We start from the raw sequence: 23,746 nt of genomic DNA, 5'->3' as shown, positions 1-23,746 counted from the left end.
AAGGAAGAAATTGCTGCAGACACACAGCAAGACCAGCCTCTTCTCTGGATGAGCAGATAGAGCTGGTTCTCCATCACCACACAAAGACCTGTTGGGCTAACCTTTCATCCACAGAAACAGCTACAGAAAATGTGAACAATCCTATCAACTTGAAACTTTGTCCTTCCTTAAGCTACTGGTAGAAGTTCTCTCACTTCTACACTTTTTCTGTATACATATGAAAAGTGGAAGTATCTCAACGAGTTACCAATCTGCCCAATGGAAGCTGAACTCTCCCCTGGCCTCACTGTACCTTGGTGTGAGAGGGTACTCTCTTCTTTAAGCCATCACCTTGCTGATGTGCAGCATTGCTCCCTAACAGGAGCATCTATCCTCACTCCTGTTCACTTGACACGTGCTGTTACCCCCTCATACCCCTGGCAGGTCTAGCAGCAGGGATGAAGCCAGTGGCTGGCAGGGTACCCTGCTCCTCCAGGGCCACGGTCACAGCCTGTGTGGCCTGTCTGGTTACTCTTCTTTGCTCTGCTGGCTGGGCACCAACACTTCCAGATGGAGAGCTAGGAAGCAAAGCTCCTGTGGGGAAGCTGATGCTGATGCTGCAGAACACTTCCACCTCACTGTGAAGCCTCTGATATTGGCCATTGCCTGTCACAGCCTCCCAGGTTAGAGAGCAGTTTGTAAAAACTAGTTTGCTCTCTCAGGACAAATAATGCTTTGCCAGTCACAGCTCACTTCATAGCCAGCCCCTTAAGGGGCTCCACTGTTGTTGCCCCGTGTGTCTTTTTGCTGCAGGTGTTCTGTCTGCTGGGTGCCACTAAGCAGTTCTGTGATTGTAGGCAGCTGGTCCCTGACAGGTGGGCAGTCACTTGTGAACAGGTCTGGGGCAGAGGATACCTCAGCGCAGCTGAACTATGGTCAACAGAGTTTGCTTTGAGATCCTGCACTCTAGTACTTTGTATGGAGCTGAGCATTCCTCACTCCAATAAACTCTGCCAGGAGAACAGAGCAGGGGAAATGGATGGTGCAGCTCAATGCCAGCTTCTACTGCAGGGAAAGCAAATAAACTTTCCTTTCCAAATAAACTCCTTTCCTGAATATTGTATTTATATATATCCACAAGAAGCACATTCTAATTCACAGGTATTAAACACAGTTAGGCTTATTTTATCCTTGAGGAAAAAAGACTGTCTTTATTTTCCATCAGTGGAAAAATTCCCACGGGATGTCTTTGCCCACCATATGTGTCATCTTTGCTGCTGTTTTATCCATAGCTCTTTTCTAAGCAGGTTGCTATAGTCTAAAATTAGACCAGACACATATCAATGACACCAGACAGAAGGAATAATCTGAAAACCAGTAAGATCTTTTAATCTGTATAGATTTCAAAGAGAACCAGCTTTGTTTTTCAAATAAAGGCAATCAAATGTCATCCTCAGACTTTTGCCAGGTATTTTGTCAGTATCTGCTTATCTCTTGCTGCTACTACCCTTGCAAAGGCAGGGTAGTAGCAGACCGCCAGCTCTATCGCAGTATGGATCGTATTTTAACACAGATGCTTCCTGACAAACTTCTTCCCCTTTCACCCACATCTCAGGCACATCCCTATTCAATCTTGCCTGAAGCATCTATGAGACAACTCCACCAGCCAATTCTCAGCAAATATAAAGGATCTATTTTTAGAAGTCTTTAAGATGGCAAGAAATGCTGACCTCAGAAAACTGTGAATAACAAGCTCCTTATTTCTTCTTCCCTGCGTGCTCTCTCTGCGGAAGCAAACCACCACTATCTGACCAAATCACTCCAGAGTCACCACCAGAGCAGGGCTGCATTTTGAGCATCTCTACTCCTTGATATATTCCCAGAAGTGTTGTCCATGTCAGCCTCACAGGTCCGATTTGAATTCCCCCGTGCTGTCAGCCTCAGTGCCTTCTCTGCATGCAGCACGGGAGGGGATACGGTGACTCACCCAGCCCCAGGATCCCCCCTGCCAACCCACTGTTTGTTTGAGTGATTTTATTGTTGAAGCCCTGTTGCCACATTTGTAACTATACATATTTTTTTTTTTATGACAACCAGAAGTTCAGTTTTATAAACAGATGCTGTTGTGGGCCTCTCTTACTCAGCTGGATCAGCGTCAGCCGTTTTTCCAGGCTGCGGTCTCTGCGCTGCACACTGAGTCACAGGCAGCCCTGCACAGATTTCTTTGAATCGCTGGTTTCCTCCCAGAGACTCTTGACACCCTGCCAACAAAACAGGGCGTAGCTCATTAATTTTATTTTTTTTTTTCCTTCTCTTTAAAGGCAGTCTGATTCATAGTAACTCCTTTAAAACAGAGTGGAAAGACACCACCCTCCCACACCACCGGAGGAAACTTAAACCACCAGCAGGTCACTCCCCTTCACTCCGGCTCTGCGCTCCGGGACACCGGCACTGCAGCCCAGCACGCTCCTTCTTCCACAGGTGCCAGCACCCGCCCCAGCCCACACGGTAAGAGCTGTTCTTGAAAATCCTCACCAGCTATGCTCCCTCAGTGGCTGCTCTCCTCTCCTAACAGCACCAGTCTGCCTTTCTCCTCTGCCCCTTCTCTTCGTCTTGGCACTCGAGCTGGCTATGGCACGCACCTTAACTTCCATCTTTTGCTTTGAAATCCAGCTGCCTTACGGGGCAAAGGGGCGCTGCAAAGCACCCTGGTTGCAGCCTCGGAGTGCTGGCAGCAGCAATGTTATTTTCACCTCCAGGACACGTGCAGGCACGGGTGCCCAACCTGGGCCAGCTCGCGCTCAGGAGCTGCTCTGTGCTTTTGGAGTAGCATTGTTGACAAATGTGGAAAAATGCCTGCTTGGAATTAGGGCTGCAGGCTCAGTTTTTCTGGCGCGCAAATACTTCTGCTTGTCTCTCTCCCCCCCATAATTAGTTTGCCAAGCTCTAATTTAAAACAATAGCAATCATTCCAAGTGAAGACTGAGAGGCCCCAAAGCCGCAGACTCTGGAGTACAATGGAGACAATCTCTTTTTCCCGGGGTTCTGGCTCCTGAGGCTGAAGCCAAGCCCCAGTTCTGAGCAGAGCCATATGAAGGGCAGAAATTTGTGTTACACCTTCTGTGGCAGGACAGCCCCTGGAGTGGGGAGCGCTGCCAGGCAAAGTGGGGGAGCGGGTGGAATTGCTAGAGCACCAAGGTCTGCTGGAAGGGTGTGTCAAGGAGCTAGAGACACTGATGGGAAGTGTAGGGTTGCAGAGACTGCCAATTCTCCCTCTTCACCTGCCTTTTTTCGACACAACCAGCCCCTCTTTCTTTCCCTCCTCTTCTTCACCATTTCTCTTGTTTCGTCTGCCTGCTGCGGTTTGCATCCTGCGGTCAAATCCGAGCTATTTTTGAGGTCTGCGAAAGGGAGTGCAGCAAAGCCAGTTTGTTGGCACCACACTGGTTCCTGTTGCAGGAACTCAGCCCGCCCCTGCACAGTTTCAGGGGTTTGAAAGAGACTGAACAGTATTTAGCCCAATACAGCCAGGAATGGGTGGGGCTCAGGCTGGGACTGTGCATAATTACTATATGAATGAGCTAGAAGCTGAGCTGACAGTAACTTTTTGGAAAAAGGATGGATTTTGTGAATTTTTCAGTCCCCTCTGGCCCTGCTGCTTGTAGCTCAGTCATGCCGTGGTGCCTCTTGACTAAGAAATAAATGTGTTAGGAGTGGTGGGGAAACTGACTGAGGCAGCGAGTGTTTCCAGGGCATCAGAAACTGGAATGGGAAGAAAGCATTTTTGGAAGTTATCACTTAATAAGATTAACAACTAAATCATACTGATATTAAAAAAATGCTGTGGCCACAGAACAACTTTCACTCAGAAGCTTTGAATTCCTCAAGGCACCTTTGAGAGCAGATTTGCCCAGAAACTGCCCACTTGACATTTCTGGATGTAGTGGGATTCTTTTCTGAGCAAACACTCCAGGGAGGTGGGCATGAAGAGTGTGAAAACCTGGAGCCCATTAGCTACTCTTCCTATGATAACAGGGGTTTAAGCCAGCCAAATGCCTCCACCCAGTCCACCTGGGGACTGTGGGCACTGAGGGAGTGAGAGCTTGAAGGCAGCTTATTTCTACTTGCTCCTTTGGATCAAAACTGAGGTGCCTTACTAACACTGCAGTGCCTGGAAGCACGCTTGAAATGCAGCGTGTTGGTGTGGCCCTGCAACCCACCCACACTGAGGAATTCCTGTCAGTAGGCTCCTGTGGAAGCTCCCCAGCTATGACTAACCACCCAGACATGTGACACACATGAGCCATTCATCCCGGCCACCCCTGTGTGAGAGCTGGGATCTCCACTGGGCACATGCCATCCCCAGGGATACCCCTGACAGCCAAGGAGTCCAGCCACACCCAAGGACACATTAATGCAGGAGTGCCTGACCTGGGATCCTGTGGAGAAGCACCAAATTTGGGAGTGGGTGCCTCAGCTGCAGGGCTGCTAGAGCTCCCCCAGTGAGACCCTGCTGCTGAGGACACAGAGCCCTGGGCTTGGAAAACCGGCCCTTCTGGCCTAGCCGGTGGTCTTTGAGTTTTGCAGTGTGGGAGCGGTGCAGTGCACGCAGGAATTGCTGTTTGGCGGTCTGGGGTGGAGCAGAGGTTGTATTTTGAAACAGTTCTGGGAGATTTGCTGATAATAGCCAGCATGTTTTTGGTAAAAGAGCCACCTCAGGGCCTTGCTTATAATGAGATTGAGGAGATTTGCTGCAAGCACTAATCCTTCTCTTCATTCATCACCCTCCCAGCCGCAAGGCTCACACACGGCACTCAGCCTGTGCCCACTTCTGTTTCCTCAGAGCAAGGAAAAGCAGGAGGGAGCCTGCTTCCACAGCCCTGCCTGCTCCCATGGGCCTTCAGGGGGCCCATAATCCCCAGCTGGCTGCTGGGACACCCTCCCGTGGCACGTTTCCCCTTGCTCAGCCCCAGGTCACTCAGTGCTCCCTTCACTGAGTGCTGCGTGGATGGCAAAGGAGGAGACACCTGATGCTGGGCTGGAATTTGCCCTCAGATGCTCTAGTGCCCTTTAAGGCATAAATAGCAATACTAGACCCCTTTGATCTCAACAGGTTCCTGTGCCTGTACCTTTCAACAGGGAGGTGACAGCACTGTTAGCCAGCGCAACATAAGGCAGGCTGCAAAGCATGGCACTCCGAATTTTTTTTCCTTCCTTCTGTTTTCCAACAAAAAATTAATGAGCTAAAACTAAAAAAAAGGAGATTTATTTACCCTTCCTTCAAGGCAGGGAGCTGCTCTTCCACTCCTCTAAAAGGGAGGGTGAGGAAGGGGATTTCCAATCTTCACATCTGAAGATGGATGTTTAATACTTCATTGGTCTTTTCTGCTGAGGCAAAGCAGCATTCACAGAAAAGGAGGCTCTTCTCTATGGCCCTGCCAGGATTGATAACTAACTCACAGTCATTTCAACAGTGGCTGTGAACAAATGTGCTGAAGCACATCTCAGTTATTGCTGTATTGATCCTCTGTCAGTGCCAGTCCACACCCAGTCATCCCACAGCATGACACAGGGTGAAGCAGCAGTTGCCTGCATAAACTGCCCAGAGGGAAATCTGGAGTGCCTCTTAAGCTGCTTTCTGCCATTACACTGCAGGGAGAGCAGCAAAGCAGCACATCTCGGGGCTGCCATCTGGACTGTGATTTCTTCAAACTCTGCTGGGAGAGTTTTGGAAAGTACCTCTTTAGCTAGAACAGCTTGACAATGAACAAAGGAAACTCTGGCCAAATTTGCAGCTTCATGCATCCTGCTCCTCCTGAACTGTTTTCAGGAGGGCAGAGAGTATATGGAAGGTGCACTCTTGGTTAGACCAAATATAGCCCATGCCTTGTCATAGAAGGGAGGGACGGGTTAGGACAGCTCAGCTCCAGAACCCACATTGCCCAAGGGAGTGACAAGTTTGCCAAGATCATAATTGAGATCTATCCCCTTTACCCTGTGAAAACAAGTCTGTAGCAGAGGCATGGGGAGACACCCATGAGGAGAGCCCAGGGACAGATCTGGGCTGGGTCATCCCCAGTCCTGCAGGAAATGCACTGAACCCTGAGCACTGGGGTGGCTGACACAGGTGAACAGTGACTCATGCTGAAGGCTTAGCCTTTGTGATGCGAGGCCACCTGGCAATATGTTTTTGTATTTGAGGAAATCCAGGGTGAGGACCTTTGTTGTCCTTTTGCCCTCGCAGGGCAGAGTCTGCTGAAGGAGGGGAGTTGTGAAAGCAACCTCCACGATTGGGTCCATTGTCCACATTCTTCTCATTCCAGAGAGATATCTTCCCTGTATTGGCTCCAGCAAGCCTCTGGGAAGGATAGTGAGAGCCTTGGGAGCAAGAGGGGAGAGCTACAAAATGCTCAGAGCCTGGAGCAGGCTGGTCAGAGGGTTGCTGAAGAGCAGCTGCAGGAAGGTGGGCCCCTGCTGAAGGAGAGCCGGGCACATCCCTGGTTGTGGCCGCCTGGGCAGCGGGGCCAGCCTGCCTGTGAGCTGTGGGCTGTGGGCCGTGGGCTGTGGGCCGGCCTCCAGGGCCTGCGGCTGGGCCAGCGGCTGTGCCCTCAGCAGGGGAGCTCCTGATGCCTCCAGAGCCACGTGGAACATGAACCAGCTTATGTCTTACTGATCACAGGTGTGAGGAGCCCTCTGAGAGCCAGATGGGGTATTTTACACCACAGCCATCCTTACCCCACCCTGCACAGAGCACTGACCAGCTCCAGGGTGCACAGCCTCCTCCTGTGTCTGCTTTATTCACATGCTCGCTCCCCCCAGTTCATCTCTTGTGCACTTCAGTTGAAAGAAGGAGCTTTCACACAATTTTGTATTTGAGTCCTGCACAGTCTTTTCCAAGATGGCTTGCAGTAGCAAAGGCACCCTGAAAGCAAATTGACCCAAAAGCTCAGACTCTTTAGATGCCCCAGTCACACTTTCCTCAGCGTCTCATGGGCTGTGCTTGCATGTTCAGAGGTTTTGCAGTTTTGAGAGACAGACACACTGTAAGATGCAACTTCTTTTTTAGAGTTACCCCCTTTTGGAAAAGGAAAAAAGGAATATCTACACAAGACTGTCTGTGCAAATCACAGGACTGCAGTTTTAATCCAAGAATGCAGCCAAAAGCACAGCTGATGTGGGCTTCACCATCCTTCAACCTCTGTCTAAGTGCGGTTGCAAAGAGAAAAGCAGGAAGTCCCACCACAAATGATCTGTGTACTTTGCTCATACCTCTCTGTAACCTGAGCTTTCCTGTCAGAGCTGTCAGAGAGTTTCTCCCATGTGGGCACTGCCGGTGTGGCACAGGTAGACGACCCGTGCACCCATAAGGAAGCTGTGCACACACACACAGACAGACAGACACACAGAGCTCACAGGGATCCCACAGATGCACATTCCCAGTCATGTGGGGAGCCGCACAGAGCTGCAGATGCACACACACAACGCCTCAACACCCAGACTGTCGGTCCTCCCACAAATGCTTCTCGTGTATCTCAGAATCTTGCTGGAGCTCCTGCCAGCATTCAGGGGTCTAATTAACCTACCCAGGGAGCACCCAGCGCTCTGAGGGGTGAGAGGGCTCTGCATGGTGCCTCTGGGGGAGCAGAGGAACCCTTCTGTGCCTCCCTTAGCTCCGGGGTTCCCTTCCCACCCTCCCTCTACTCGCTGCCCTTCAGTCCCAGCCCTTCCCTGTTGTGCCTGGGGTGAGCAGTGACAGTGCTTTCCTCCAGCAGCGCTGCTGGCTGCCCGCCAGGCCCTAGGCAGCTGTCTCTTCCCTTTCCCACTACCAAGCCAGCACTGGAGTTTCAGTTGATGTTGTCACATGGCTGAGCACTTGAGGGTGGTTTCTTCTGGAGAAAATGCCAATTTCTCACTGTCTGCCCTAGGAATTCTGATATTTCCCCACTCTTATATGAATCATGAGCATGAGAGCTGGAAAACCCTTATGTGTCATCTTTTGTGACTCCCCTCTGCATCTCTCAGTGAGTGGCGGTTCATCACCAAGGGTGGATTCTTGAGGAATTTGTCAGATCCCATAAGAAATTTTTCACATGCTGGTGTTTCACCCCTCCCTTGGGAAGGCAATTCCACTGATCTCTTGGAGAGAGAGTGGAATTGATCCATTTCACCAGGAAATGCTTCACACGAACCAGACAAAATCTTCCATTTACTTTAACTTATTTTCAGCTGTAGCCCCTCAGGCTGGGCTGCACTTTCCTTTTGGCTGACATTAACCTGGTGGTTTTACAGCCTTGCTGTGCCCATGGTCTGTGCTGCTGTGGTCACCACAGCCAGTTCCCATTTGTAGGTGAGATCTCAGTGCCATGAGCCAGAGGCTCCAAGGTCTCCGTGTGCCCACGCACGCCTCCTGCCCAGCCCTTCTCCCACACACAGAGTGAAATCTCTTTCCAGAGGCACCAACCTACTCATCAACATGTCTATAAAAAGCATCTGACTTGTAAATTGAGTCAGGCTGGTCTGTCAAAACCAGGCTGTCAACAGCAGTGCTGACATACAGTCGTTTGTAAAAGTCTGGAGTCAGCAAGGACTCTGGATTCATCAGGATCTGAAGCAAGAGACAGAGCAAAAGGTGAAAACAAAGTTTCCTGTTGTTTAAAGTTGTCATGAGCTTTCTAGTAACGTCGTGACATGTCCAAAGTCATCATGCCACTGAAATATCAGAGAGGTATTCACATCTTCGCATCCTGTGAAATGGCTCTGGGCACAATGAGGACTGGTGCTTATAGCCCACACAAGGACAAGGTGTGCAGTTGTAGCAGGGCTAAGATGCAGTCATGGTCTCAGATCAGTTAAAAGGCATGTGTACAAATTCTGCAGAAGGTTTTAGACCACATTGAGGTTTCCCTTACTGGTAGCAACATGGCAGCATTGCTATTTGTGGGTTGGCTTTGCACTGAGGAATGCACTGGTAACAGAGGTGGAAGCTTGTGACTGTCTCAAACAATACCAGACAGTTTTTACTTTCTGTCCATTACTGTCCAGTTTTATCCTTTGTTTCCAAGTGGCCTTGGCCCTGATTTGAATCACCAGTATTCCTGCTGTGACTCTGTGCCCCTCAGACAGTGGCCAAGACTTACTACTGCCTTCCTTATATTCTGTAGGGGCAGCTGGGAAAGGCAGAATTTCTTTTGAGTTAGTTGTTTTCAATCTATGGAGATTTTTGTTGACATTCTAACTAAAGGCATTTGTTTTTTCCCCAAAAAGCCATCTTTCCATTGTTGAGAAATCTAATGTATTGAACTAAAGGGTCCTCAGCTGAAAAATTCACTTTGAAAGGAGTCAGAGGTCACCAGTGTGCACAGGCAGTGCATTTGAGATGTCTTCTTCTCCCTGGAAACTCTAGGGAGCTACAGGATATTGACTGGGTTCTCACCTCAGCCAGCTTCTCTCACAGTACACCTCACCAACTCAGCCTGGGAGAGGCAGTCCCAAGCAGGGACCTGAGTTCAGAGAGGAGGATGGAAATGGAAGTCAGATGAGCTAAATCCATTAAGGAATACTTGAGATCTGAAATATTTCAAATTTACTTGAGAGTGCCCTGATTTTTCACCTGAAACAACCCCACTGTTCCAGCAGAAACATCCTGTACACTTACCCCACTTACCATTGCAGTCCTTTCCCTGCAATGCACTTTCTGTCACAAGCAAAGGACCTCTCCCTAATCTGGCTTACCCTCTTGAGTAACTCCCTCCCTATATTTGAGGAGCTATACCACTGGCCTTTATCATGTCTCCAAGTGGCACTACACATTCCATCCTGATCCTTTGCTGGATGCAAACCAGGGGCAAGGACTCACTTCTCTGTATTGCCCTCAGACAGAATGTCCAAAACACTTAGGTAGACAGAGGGGTGATTCTGGTGGCAACAATCTGCCTGCATGAGAAGGCTTTGTCTTAGTTTTAGGCACTAGATAGTACCAGCCTGCTTGAGCTGGAACTGGGGTGCAGCAGAGCTGTGTGTTGTTCCCCAACATGTGTACTCCTGCATGGTCAGAAATAGTCTGTACACAGCTAAGAGTCTGTCATGCTTATCTGCAGGTTTTTTGTGCTGAAGGCTTCTATGGTGATTCTTATTCATGCTTACTGTTGGTGTGGCTTGTTATTTCCCTTCATCCATCACCCCATGAAAAGGAAAGTCCACTATTATCAGCACAAGATCTTCCCTTGACTCATGCAGGCTGTTCAGTACATGCATGACCTTCCCCTCCCCACCAGCCTGCCCTGCCCCTAGTCCTTCTATTGGTATGTCTCATTGCTTTTTTTCTTGGCTTACTTGGGGTCTCTCCTCTGAAGGATGCTTGGGGAAGACTCACAAATTGTTTGCTTGACTGGTTCTTGAGAAGCAGTCCTAAAACTGACAGTGTCCTGAGCACTTAATCTTTCAGGGTTAAATTATTGTGGGGTTTGAGAGCTTTGGGGTGAGTCAGTGGAAAAAGCTGGCAGCTCTAGGAAGGCTAAGACTGACTCATAGCCCAGGAAGAGCCTGAGGAACTCCAAATGCAGCTGCAGCTTAGGTAGGGGAATGGAAGAAAAGGCATTTGCATGCAATTTTGTCCTATTGCTCTAGCAATGTGACCCCACCCTGTAGTGGAGAAAGATGTCTCACACTTAACAAATGGAAACGGTATCCTGTCAGTCCCTGATGCTCTGCCAGTTTCTGTGTCTAATGGGAGGAAATGTCCACGCCACAGCATCAGAGGCAGAAGTGAATCTATTTCAGTGCCATTCCTTCACCCACAGCTCCTCTGGGATTGTTCTCTCGTGTTTTATTTAACAGGCAGAGAGAGATGAAGAAAAGGGAAAGCAAATGAATACAGAGGGGGGCTTGTGCTTTAACTCACAAAGAATCAAAACTGAGCTGTGAGCACATATCCCCTGGGGGAGTTTGCATTTGATAGCGTGTGTATTCAGGGAGAGGTGCTGACGTTCTCAGGAAGTAGGTGCACTGAAAGCACCTGAACTAACACTGCTCTCCTGCAGTGCTAAAATAGGCAGAAAAAGCAAAGGGAAGAAAGAATTTCAGTTTTTTTCTTAGAGTATTGGTCAAAGTCCTGGGTGTGGGGTCATGATTTTGGTTTTTTATTTTTTACATTGTAAAGTAACATTTTATCCCTCATTTTCATTTCTGAATGCAAACAAAAGATGCACTCAAAAGGACTGTTCTAGTCCTTAGGATGTCATGAAAGTAGGTTTTTAATCTTTCAAGTAGAAAGCTTTGTTTGAAGCTTCCTAAAAAATAAGAACAAAAAAAAAGCTGAATGAGATTTTAAAGAGGCCATGGAAAAATACATCCATCTAAGAAAGAAGAAAGTTTAGCCACTGTTTAGTAAAGGCAAATTTCAGAGCAGGCAAATTTGTCAGTTTGGTTTATGCTAGTCAGCACCCTATAGTGTCAAAAGCACTTGTTAAAGTTTGTGTAAGAACCAAGGTAACAAAAAAAAAATAAAGAAAAATAAAGGGAAGTAGTCAAAGGGACAGAAAGATTTGACTCAAGAATTTGCTGCAGATTTGTCACTTAGTCATGGCAACAGCAATAATTTCTAGTTTGAGTTGCAGTGGTGATATCTGTATCAGTTGCCATCCAGCATTTTGAAACTCTTGTTCCTTTTACAATGGAAAGAAGGGATTTAACTCTTAGGTTAAGTGTGTTCATGTGGTAGCCTGCATATACCGTTGAGAACCTGAATTTTAGCAGTGCTGAAATCATAAGTGTCTGTCCCTACAGTCAGAGTACGAGTCCTAAGAAGGCTGTGCTTTCTCCAGGATCATCACTAAGGGAGGCACTGTGACAAGAGAGGTCACAGTGACCAGGCCATCCAGCCAAACCAAGCTCTAGATCACGAGTTTGCCAAGACACCCCAAAGCAGACAAGCAAACCTGGCCCACATTCAGCAAGTCAGGGATTAACATCTCCAGAGAGTTCTCCAGGTGAAGGAAACCTTAGAGTAGACACGATTTGCTGAGGAGATGGGACTAGTCACCAAACCTAATCTGTCTCACTAAAGAGTAGCCTAGTTTGGGTGGGAGCAGTGACCTAACAGAACTGGTTTCTTGAGATCCTAAACTCAAGGAATTCTTCCTGGTCCCCAGCTAATGCTGAACTGGTCAAAGTGCCACTGGTGGAGAAGCCCTGCCTACCCACTGTGGTTTGGGAAATGGTAACGAAGCAGTGCCAGGAACAGCTGCAGCCTTTTACAGGAATACCCTCCCACTCGTGGCCACAGTGAGAGGAAAGACAGTAGTGGAGTAGGTGGAGTCATCAAGTGAAAAAGACACATGAATGGGACTGTACAAAGCCTTTTGTCACAGTTTGTGTGAAGGACATCATAAAGTATAAGTGTGTTGTTTCATGACAGTGTTGCCACACCCTGTAAAACGGTGACAGCATCAGACCCTACCTGAGTCACCTGGACCAAAATAACTTGACAGCTAACATTAATCACATGCTTGATACTTCTGAGGGAAAGAGCAGCACAACCTGTCAAACTTTCTAGGAAGCTTACTGGCCAGAGAGTGGATTCAAAATGCTTCTGACTGAAATACACTCACTTGATTTCTGTGAATTGTCTGCGCTCATTCTCACAGCTTAGATTTGTTCCTTGTATTTCACGTTTTCAGGTGAGAAGCCATCAGTTTTGACAAACCATGTCATGCAAGCTTTCTAAAGCACATTCCCCTCTCTCTTTCCAATCACATGTTCATCAATGACAGGAAGTCTTTAAAAAAAAGTAAAAGTTTGCAGGGTACAGAGGCAAAAATAACCAAAACAAACCAAAGAGGAATTTGCATTACAGGAGAACCTTACTGTGTTAATAAAGTGACCTGCATGCCTCAAGTTTTAAAAGGGAAACAGGCAGTTTTTGTTGCAAACCTGGGCATCTTCCCCAGTTCCAGAAAACCTCATGGCCTTTTTGTACTATCCCCTTCACTTAAAGGAGTGGTTCGTGGAGTAGTGGCCACCCCTCTGGCTCACTCTCCACAACTACTCCACAGCTGAGGCACCAAGGAGCCCACAGTCCCCCATTCCATACCACTTGCCTGTGACCCAGACCAGTTGGAAGAGGCTGAGACACCAGAGGAGAACAGGAAGAGAAGAATCTTTCCTGACCTCTGTGAATCCCATGGGCAAAACCTCCTCTTCCTAGAATATATGCCTGGAGTATGGCATTTTTACTTTACATTAACACACATCAATGTAAGCAACCTGTGTATATATTCAGGCTATTTTTCAAATGCCCCCAGGTTATCTACCCATGCTCTACATCTCCTCCCATATTGGCTCCTTAATCTGTGGGCTCTGTTTAACTTCTTGAGCAGATTTTGACTAAGTTTCTAGTGGATTTTTTTTTTTTTTTTGGTGATTCTACATTCCCAGAGTGAACCTAAGATCAACCTGGGTTTTTGCATGTAAACAAATCTTACGGCAATGCTGTTCTTTGACTCTCTTCACGTCCTCCCTCTGTTCTTGTTCTCCCTCAGAGCTCTCTGTGTCGGTGACACCACCCAGAAAAGACCCAAGATGTTGGTGCTGCTGGCTGGTATCTTTGTGGTCCACATCGCCACTGTCATCATGCTCTTTGTCTCCACCATTGCCAACGTAAGTGGGCTGCCCTGGACGAGGCATGGCTGTCACCTCCCGCAGACAGCCGGCCTTAGACACGGCTGGCAGGCAGATCGGGGGTGGGTGCTCAGGTGAGGGTGGGGAACATCCTCTCGCGGCCATGGGGAGAGAGGCTGTTCCCACCTGGTGCATCCAGCAGTGCCGGCACTGTCCCCCCAGCTGAGGCCAGGCTGTTCCCACCTGGCGCATCCAGCAGTGCCGGCACTGTCCCCCCAGCTGAGGCCAGGCTGTTCCCACCTGGCGCATCCAGCAGTGCCGGCACTGTCCCCCCAGCTGAGGCCAGGCTGTTCCCACCTGGAGCATCCACCAGTGCCGGCACTGTTCCCCGGCCGGGGCCAGGCTGTTCCCACCTGGCGCATCCCACGCTGAGGGGCGCGGCGGGCCCACGGGAGCTCTGTGCCCAGGGGGACCCCTGGTGGCGCTGCCCGGGCCCCCCGCCAGCCGTCGGAGCGCATTTTGGGGTCCCCTCGCACCCGCCTCACACAGGAGGAGGGTCAGGATGACCTGGGGGATTTCTCCACGATGACTGGAACAGACCTCATGGTGTTTTGCCCAGAGCACATGACTCCTGGCACTGGAAGCCAGTGTCCCACCTGTCCGGTGCCGACGTTTCTGGGCAGTTGGGCTACTCGTGCTCGCTTCACGGTTTAGTCTGATAGAAGAGCAAAGAAGCTTTACTGCCCCAAGACACAACCTCTGTTCTATCCTGTTTCAGGTTTGGATGGTGGGTTCTTCCAACTATGCAACGATCTCGACAGGACTGTGGCTGCTGTGCAACAGGACCTGCACTGAGCTGCCAGTCAGCAGTCAGGATGAGGGTAAGTTACAGCCGCATTTTCATCGTGGTGAATCACAGGACGTTGATGAGCACTGCCGAGACCGAGTCCTGACCTTCTCCAATCCATTCTCTGTGTTTTGACAGCTTCCCTCAAAACCGTGCAAGCCTTTATGATCCTCTCGATCATTTTCTCCGTTGTGGCGCTTGTCCTGTTCATTGTCCAGCTGTTCACCCTGGAAAAAGGCAAACGTTTCTACATGACCGGAGCCGTCATGCTGGTTTGCTGTGAGTATGCACCTGCACACGGTGCCTTGGCTCCCTGGGTGTGTCCCACTGCCTCTGTGAACACAAGTAGCCACGTATGGTCACCAGGGGAGGTTGTCAGCCAGTAAATGTTTCCAGTGGCCCAATTTTTGTTACAAAACAAAGCACCGGGGAATGGGAAAGTGTTGGGTTGGGATTTTTTTGGCTGTATGTAATGAAAGTATTTCCAGATTTTCATTAGGAAATCCCAGTGGGTTTTGCAAAAGACCATTGAAATACAACAAAAAGGATTCAAGTGTTTTGGGAAGCAGGGGCATAAACAGTTAGCTACTGCACTTGGGATTCAATACGTAGCACCAAACTGTCGTCAGATCTTATTACTGATTTTCTCCTAACAAAGGTTTATTCCTCATGGCACCCACTAAACAAGCCCCAAGTGTCTTATGTCATCACAGCTGCACAAGATATCCTCCACAAATAAGCCTAATGGGCAGCAGCTCCTCTCTCATATGGCACAAGACGTGCATTACAATCTCAGGGGACAGCAGCACTTCAGAAGTCCTGCGGCAATGCTGGTTTCTGTGCGTTTTCCAACTCTCTTTTCCCTCTTCCTTCCCACAGGGATGTGCATTCTGATTGCAGTCTCCATTTACACAGCTCGGTTCACAAGCACAGTGGCGTTCGCCACAAATCCTCACCATGGCTACTGCTTCATATTGGCCTGGATCTGCTTCTGCTTCAGTTTCATCATCGGCGTCCTCTACCTTGTTCTTAGGAAAAAATAAGGCTGATGGGTGTCCAGGGGAGAGGGTTGGCTACTGGGAGTGGGGAAGAATTACTCTGCTGAGAGGACTGTTGGGCCAATAGACAAAACCAGCCACCATCATCACCATTGCCACCGCAGAAAAATCACTAACAAAGCTAGAATCCTCAGAACCTCCTTCATCAAAGAGAGGGAGAAACAACTCCTACTGATCTAGCACTTCTGGGGCTAGAAATCTGCAAGTGACCCAGACAGCTCTTCTCCTTTTCTGCAATGTTGTGCCATACCTTCACAAAGCTTCAAGCTCAGCAGTGATGATTAAAGGGCACCACATAAACAAGGGCTATATCTTTTTCTCTTCCTAGAGCCCTTCTCACTTACATTTGAGTGTGCCTTGTGGGTAGGGCAAGTGAGGATTATGACCCCATTATTTGCCCATTGATACAAATGGGATGGGCCTTTTGTTACATTTTTAAATATATATATATATGCACATAAGAGAACGCTAAAGACATTAAATTGAGAAAAAACAATAGAAATTGAATTAATTTTGTATTAAAAAATCTACAAAAATAAGGCAGCAATTTTTTTTGCTGTTCTGTTTTCTATTTGATATTCCCATGATTGAATAAGATACAAGTAGGAATGGCAAATATACAGGCATGGATGATGGAGAGAGAGAGAGAGAGAGAGAGAATAGAGGTAAAGATATACAGAGGTTCTTAATTACAGAGGGTGCAGTTGCTCAGTGGTACATATGCAGGGAGGGAACCACCTGGATGTGTGTCAATAATCTTATGTTCACCTCCAAAACATGGTAACAGCACTGCTACATCGCAGATCCTTACTGAGACAAGTCCTTATGTGTAGGCAGGGCTTTTTTCCTATATCATCACCTGGTATATGATATTAATTGAGTGCCCCACCTTGTGACAAAGCTCGTCTGAAAAGCAGATAACGGTTAGCAGAGGAAAGTTATTCCCTAATGAGAGACTAGGAAAGAGGAAGAAGGGCTTGTGAGTTTTGCTCCTTGCTGCACAACATTAGGCCAGCCACTTAACCCGGTGCTTTTCATCTGCCACATCTTTCCATAACACTAGCTACCTCCCAGGGTTGCTGAGAGATTCTGAGTCCACTCTGTAACACAAGGTCCCCATGTGAAAGGCTGGCATAGGAAAGTTAGGCACTGGTACTGCTGCAACCCACAAATTTCTGTTAGTTTGAAGAATCTCAGTCACAAGAGGCATTTGCAAGAGACTAGGTCAAAATTTCCTGTGACTCCATTCACATCTATCTAAAAGGTAGAGAGTATAAAAACCATGTTAGTACAGATTGGGCATGGATGCTATTTACCTCTCTCTCTCTTTCTGTTACATTTTCTTCTTATGTAGACTTTATCAATTTGGTGGATATATTCTAGTACTGTATGTTGGTGTTTCATTAACAAAGGTTATTTCATATATAGTCATTGTAAATATTTTGAAATGCATATTTTTAACTTTGTGGGTATAAAAATAAAATCTGATTCCCTTTCTAATAAAGACTTTTGCTGTGTTTTGTTTTTCTTTTTCCCCATTAGTGTTTCAGATATTTGTTAGCAGAAGTACTTGCTGTTCTTACTCAATCTCAGCCCAGCCCTTTCAGACAATGCAGAACTACCATGTTTTCTTGCATACCAGTAGATGAGATTTCCTGTTCTGGAGGGAAGGGGGAAGGAGAAGAGCTCCCAGAGCTCCTGTTTCAGGCTGCCTGCAAGCTCAGGCAGACAGTGTGAGCAGTGGTATCACTCAGTCTCAGTGCCAGGCTTTGCCTCACACCCAGGAAAGCTGGAAACATTCTTTCTCACCCTGGCAGAGTCTCATCTGTCCCAAAGCAAAATCACCAAGGTGTTTGCCTGGGTTGATGTAGCTGTTGCCTCTCCAGCGTTGTCTGGCCAAACACCTCTGCAGTTCCAGAGCTTGAGCAAAGAGTCCAAAGCCCAGGACAGCAGCAGATCTCAGAAAACTTGGGACATGATCTTCTGAGCTGTGAGGTAAGATGCAGCAAGAATCAGCTGTGTAGGAAATTTTTCTTTATCCATTAATCTACTGCAGAGAGAGCTAAGACATGCTAATTGAGGGTAGAATGGTGACATGAATCTTCAGGAGCTGAGGTTTAGCCAGAGGGGATCTCTTACAGCAGGGTGTGGGAAGGGCTCACAGTGTGTCATGGCCGGACACTTGTCTTGGTCTCAGGAGGTTCTAGGAGTCACAGATTATAGAATATGCTGAGTTGGAAGGAAGCAATCAGGATCTTCAAGTCCAACTCCTGGCCCTGCACAGGCCACTCCAAGAATCACACCATGTGCCTGAGAGCATTGTCCAAATGCTTCTTGAACTCTGCAGGCTTGGTGCTGTGGGCACTGCTTCGTCCTGTGGGCACTGAGTCCTGCTGCTCCTCATGCTCCTGGCACTCCTAGAAGTGCAGGGTAACCAAAGACCAAGGCTAACACTGACAGGCAAGACATCAGCCACCCACTGAGTGGGGAGCACTGAGGGAAGTTAGCCAGTTAGCCTTGCAGGAGCACACCCACTGCCAGGCTGGTAGCTGTGTCCTGTCCTAGCATGGTACAGATGTGACAATATGATACTCACAGGATGACAAGGCAATGCCAGCCTTGTTGACATGACCAGGTCGTAGGCAACAGTCTCAGTTTTTGAACAGTGGTCTCCAACAGCATTTCAGTCACCACAAACTGTTGTCACTGATAGCTTACAAAGGATATGAAGGCTGCCAGACACTCTGGGTCGCTTGGTTTGGCTGAAAAAAATCACTTGGGCTACTAAAGGATCAGTACCCTAATGTACAGGTGGAAAAAGTCACAGAGTCCCCTGGCATTTGACAAACCTAGTTATCTGGTCCCTGAAGCATAATTCATTCCAAATGAGACAGTCTTTGCTCCACACCAAGTAGCTCCTGCCACCATCTTCTGAATCCTGTTACATTATGGGCACACAGACATGAATGTACATTTGGCACCACCAAGACAGAACACATCAAACAGAAAAGCAGATGCCAACAAATATGGATCAATTACAAAACATAAGGAAGCAGAAAAGGATAGGAGCGAATAGCACTATTGGTTGTGTCATATGACAGATGTTTGCTCAAAAATCATCTTCAACACAGCCTGAAGTGACCCTGACCCAGTGCCACATGGACTCTTAGACACAAAGTCATGTCACTCCTGCAAGAGCCATTAAAGGGATTTCAGGGACCAAGCTTCACAAGGCCCAGGTCCACAGCAGAGTCCTTGGACTAGGAAGAGAAGCCTTTGAAAGAGGAGAAAGAGGGAAAAGAAATTCCCATGCCTGAGGTTCAACTGCAGAGCAAAAGGATTCCCTCCTTCCTGGTTCTTTTCTGCAGGTCACTGCAAGAGAAAGGTGTTTGACACAGATGAGCAGCTGACTAATTCAGGGCATTTGACTACAGTAAATCAGCTGCAGAAAGCACTAAGAATGAGGGACAGCCAAAGGGGCAAGAGCTTTTTGGACAAGAGACATTCTTGCTCTGATCAGAGCATTCTTGCTCTGATCCCACACTATGTAGGCTGGGAAGAAGTAGTCCAATAATTGGTCACATTAAGGGGTTTGAAATTATCTCTACATATTCATGACTGTGTTGCAAAAGCTGCTGCAGACACCTTAGGGGAGAGCCCTGCTCTGCAAATGGCAGAAGCCCAAACCAGCCAAGCAAAGTAAGTGACTCCTGGCCTGATCAAAGGGTGATGACAGCACTGTGAACACAAAGGCAGCAGCACCTGCTGCATTTACAGAACGTGGCTGACTGCCAGCACACCCAAAGCAGAAGAATGGCTTGATTCCCTTACAGCAAAGACAACAGAGAAAAACCAAACCACCACCACCAATAACAAAACACAAAAAACTGCAAAACAAATGAAACCAAATAAGAACCAAGTTTGCAAGGAATGAGGAGCTCATCGGAGGTATCAAAGATGGGACCAGGAGTGATGTGAAAAGCTACAGGTTGCTTCCAGCGCTAGAATAAGGCTTCACTGCTGGCATCCTGGTGCAACTAACCCAGGAGTCTTTTAACAGAGGAAAGCAAGGTGAAATCAGTGTGACATATTATCCCACTCAAAATATATCCAGTCCAGGGGGCAGACTAGAAATTAATTCTGTGGTTGTACTAGCTGTAATTAGAAGGCTGCCTAAACTTGTGATTATTTATATTTGCAGCTCTGCCTGCTCAGATAATAAGAACAGCCAGGGTACCAGTTGATTGTTGGAGGAACTGGGGAGGAATATTAATGGCAGACCCTCTGTTCCCACATTGCACAGTTGGTGAGGTGCATCACTGCAGGCAGCTCAGCTCTCCCAGCATTGTCAGCACCACAGTATTGAATTAGATACACTATGATCTGATGCATGATGACAAATCTCATGTTGCACAATTCACTCAAAGTACGTGGGTATGTGGTATAAATATACACCTTGTCATCTGTTACAGTGCTTAGGAAACCTGATTGCCTTTCTGCTCAGCCTAGCATGGAAGGCTGTAGCTGGCAGCCTTCCTACATTCCACCCCCTCTCAGGCTTCTCATGTGAACCAGGTTAGCCAGAGACCAGAGGGGTCAATCCATAGCAGATGCCTCAAGGCAAATACAGAAAGCATGCTCCTCAGCAGAGATTTATGAGAAGCCAAGATGCTTCAACTGATTTCTCAGGCTAATTTCAGTATCAGGGTTTGGATGACAGAACTGCATCTATCTAAGGGAAGAAGCAGTGCTGTGGAGCTCTGTCCTGTGAATATGGTAACTGTCATAACCTGGAGAATATAACACAGTCAGAGGTGCTAAAGAAGGGGCTTTGGGGATGCTCCTGCCTCTGTCAACTTTCCTGATAAATGTATAGGTGGACAGAAGACTAGCTTTTGGAGTTCACAGATGGATGGGACTTTTTATGCAGAGTTTTATGGAGCATCATAGATTATTTCTTTCTCTGGAAGCAATTACCAGAATAAAAGGTTTGTTTAATTGATGTGCTCACTGCAGAACTTTTTTGACCTTGCTCTGATGATAACATGGAGCTGGAGTAGGTGAGTTGTAATTCAGTGAGTAAGAGCACTTCCTAGGTCTTTGGGAGGATGGGGAAATGTATGGTTGTGTGAGACAGGAATATCAGCCAAATGAGGCACTGTCTTGTTATCAGAGCCCAGCAACCATAAATGCCAGGGCTGCTTAGCCAAGAGAGCAAAGGGTGCTGCTGTGGGCATGGCCCGTGAGGGGGCTGTGAGAGAGGCTTCCGTGTGCTTCTGACACTGCAGCCACAACAGGTTTCCCTCATGCTCCTGGGGCATGCAGGGCTCCCTGGGAACTTCCAACAGCCCATCAGTCCTAGTGGTGTCCCTAAAAGCTGAGTCTCCTAAGCATTTTGGAGGTACGTTTAGCAGCTCCCCCAGGACTGCATCCCAAGTTTTCACCACTTTCATTTACAGACTTGGAGAAGTAAAAGACAACCTCAACACAGCTTGTGTATATTTATTAGAGAGTTCTGTTTCTAAACCACATTAGAAGCAGGAGATGCTTCATGTGCATGACACAGAGGATGATCCACTAAGTGGTACAGCAAGAAGCTTCATGGCAAAGAAACCAGAAGCCTGGCCCTTTGTATCCCAGCTCTGGAAAGGACCTGCAGGCCCTGCAAAAGAGCCAGGGTGAGGAGGGGATGCAGAGGTCAAAGGCAGAGATAAAGTGCTCAGGATCACCCCTGGGTAGACTGGCAGTGATCAGAAGCCATGAAGGAATGGGGCAGTAGAAAGAAATGAGTTATAAATTTAGGGACAAAGGAGAGAATGAAATGGACAGGAAGAACAGACACTGCAGAGGATGAAGACCATCACTGCACTGGTGAGTTGGGGAGGACAAGCAATTTAGCAGGGAGATGTATGGAATTTGGGACACCTGAGACTCACTGCAGTCATCTACCGAGGAGTCAGACCCTCCTCAGTCAGTGAGCTTGCTTCCCGGTATATATATATATATATGACATTCACAGCTCTGCCAAAAACTGTGGGGAGCTGCTGTAAACCATCCAGCGCCGGTGGATGGACCCAGACGTGCCCTCTGAGCCCACTGGCGGCTGAAGGCCCCGGTCCCCTGTGCTGTCACTAGAGGTCAGTGCAAGCCCAGCAAACGTCTGTGCTGAATTTATGTTTCTGTGCGGCGCGGCCACCCCCAGCCGAGGCAGCGGTGATTTATCTCAGTATAATTCAGAAATGGGAGCATGCCCCAGCGCCACTTGGCAGCCTTGGGATGGGCTCCCTGCTGGCCTGTGGCATGTCATGAAACAGAAAAACGCAGCATCTTGACCCACGTAAGAGGTGACATCATGGGAGTGTTTCTCACCAGTAAGAAACCTACAGGATGAATGGAAACGGGGGAAGAAACTCTGCAGGGGAATGGGCAGAACTTCGGAATCACCAGTCTGGAGGAGATGACCAAGGCTCAATTCCCTTTGGCTTCTGAGAGCTGGTTTGGGCTCAGGGAGGTCAATGGGTTTGCCCACTTCTCCTGCAGTTAATACCAACCCCTCTGCTGTGTACAGACAGAGAAACTGAGGCAAAGAAATAAGATTGGCCAGGGAGAAGCAGACTGGAAGCAGAGAATGGAGGAGGTGATGGGATGGCCTGAAGGTGAAAATACTTCAGAGCTTTAGGATCTCAACAGTTCCTGCTTCAAGGGGACACCATTTCTAGCTAGCTCTCCTTCACTTCCAGTGGATCTGGAGAAAACAGGGTCTTTCTCAGTTTTGCAAACAGCAAGCCTTAGGTCCCTAAAGACTGATTGCAGTACATCAGTAGCTAAACCTGTATGAAGGCAATCAGCTTTCAAGGGTGTGGTTTTAATCCTGATCATTTGCCAGTGAAATCTGTGGAAGATGCAGAGGCTCGGCAAGGTCCATCAGTTTAAGTATCTCATTTCAAACCACCAAGACAGAAAAATTTGACACAGGCACTCAGTAGAGACCTTGAAACCCTGCAATAGGGAGACAAAGAGAAGTGTCTTTTTTGGTTTGTTTTGTTTTGTTTTGTTTTTTTGCCATGTGTCTACCAAAAGATTTGCAATGACCTTGATGCAATAAGGGCAAAGTTTGTATTTGCAGTGCAGTAAATCTAGTGGTCCCTGTTGTATAATTGCTGGCCCGTAGAGAAGCATGGCTATAATATATATCACAATGTCACTTAGGCCAACACATATGCTATAGATAAAACAACTCCTTGCTTAGAGAATCCACAATCAGGAAAATTAACCCATTCTTAACGTTTTGCCAATTTCAACTGTGTTGCACATGTATCCAAATATCAGCAAAGCTTTTGTGCCACTGTAGAGTCAGATATATTTGGAATTCAAGTGGAAAACACTACACAGCCTTGCTTGTGTCATGCCAGATGGAGCAAAGAGAACAAATCCGCATCCCTATGTTGTAAACTTACTCTTTTCCCCAGAATCACTGATTTGAGTGGGACTCAAGTAAAATGGAGCTCTTCTTTCATCAGGGAGCTCTCTCTGTGAGAAGGTGCAATGGATGGGAAACCACAGACCCTGAGCCCTTGTTTCTCCTCTCTTTCACTGTCTGAAATTTCTGTTTATAACAGCATTATTCATATGCATGGATTTACCTCAATTTTCATAGTTCCACATCACCTACTTCACAAAAATTGAAAACATGGCTGCAAAGTCACCTCCAGCAGGTCTGGAAAGACAGATTTCTAGTATGAGAGAGAAATCATATAACCTCTGCTTTCTGGGTCTATGAAAACCTCATGGTTTCTGACAAGAAAAACAAGGCTACTATATAGACTCCTACTTTCAACACAGCCAGATCAACAGGCACGAAACAGGCACCACTTGACATTATTTAACCAAAAGCACCCTTCTCACAGTCTGATCCCCAGCCCTTCCAGGGGTGGGCTGACTCACACATGCCTTGTCACACCCCCACCACACTGCTTCCCTGGGGACTGCATTCCTCTTGCTTCCCAGTGCTGCCACCTTCCAGAGCTCCCACTGGTATTCAAAGGGCAGAAGTCTGGCTTTAATCCTCAAAGCCATCAGCAATTATTTTGCATCACGTTTGCCACTTTTCTCTGTCACATGTGCACTCTTAGCTCCCACCAGTGTTGAAAGCTTCCAACAGCCCTTGCCTTTTGAAAGAGCACTGCAGACAGCCATTTACACTTTAAATAGACATTAAAATGAAGCCACCTGCATGCCTTCCAGT

At 47.7% G+C, this 23,746-nt stretch overlaps 2 protein-coding genes across 2 annotated transcripts in view; one reads left to right on the top strand and one right to left on the bottom strand.

Annotated features, from left to right (window-relative positions):
- Nucleotides 1-23,746, bottom strand: part of GSG1 (germ cell associated 1) — a 108,719-nt gene that overhangs the window by 35,274 nt on the left and 49,699 nt on the right. The gene's annotated exons all lie outside the window — the stretch shown is intronic.
- Nucleotides 2,432-17,007, top strand: EMP1 (epithelial membrane protein 1). The gene is made up of 5 exons (XM_058022334.1): nt 2,432-2,487; nt 13,518-13,635; nt 14,375-14,477; nt 14,582-14,722; nt 15,323-17,007. The coding sequence occupies exons 2-5, from the start codon at nt 13,558-13,560 to the stop codon at nt 15,484-15,486; spliced, it is 486 nt and encodes a 161-aa protein (XP_057878317.1). The 5' UTR covers nt 2,432-2,487; nt 13,518-13,557; the 3' UTR covers nt 15,487-17,007.

The sequence above is a fragment of the Melospiza georgiana genome, chromosome 4 (assembly GCF_028018845.1).
Source record: "Melospiza georgiana isolate bMelGeo1 chromosome 4, bMelGeo1.pri, whole genome shotgun sequence".
Classification (NCBI taxonomy): Eukaryota; Metazoa; Chordata; class Aves; order Passeriformes; family Passerellidae; genus Melospiza; species Melospiza georgiana.
The sequence above is the reverse complement of the archived record's forward strand: the minus strand, read 5'-3'. Positions and strand labels throughout refer to the sequence as shown.

What these genes read in the sequence shown, in the direction of transcription:
- EMP1 (XM_058022334.1), top strand. Translation starts at nt 13,558, where the DNA reads ATGTTGGTGCTGCTGGCTGGTATCTTTGTGGTCCACATCGCCACTGTC. An exon ending in TTGTCTCCACCATTGCCAAC is followed by an intron (nt 13,636 to 14,374) that starts GTAAGTGGGCTG and finishes ATCCTGTTTCAG; the next exon opens with GTTTGGATGGTGGGTTCTTC. An exon ending in AGTCAGCAGTCAGGATGAGG is followed by an intron (nt 14,478 to 14,581) that starts GTAAGTTACAGC and finishes GTGTTTTGACAG; the next exon opens with CTTCCCTCAAAACCGTGCAA.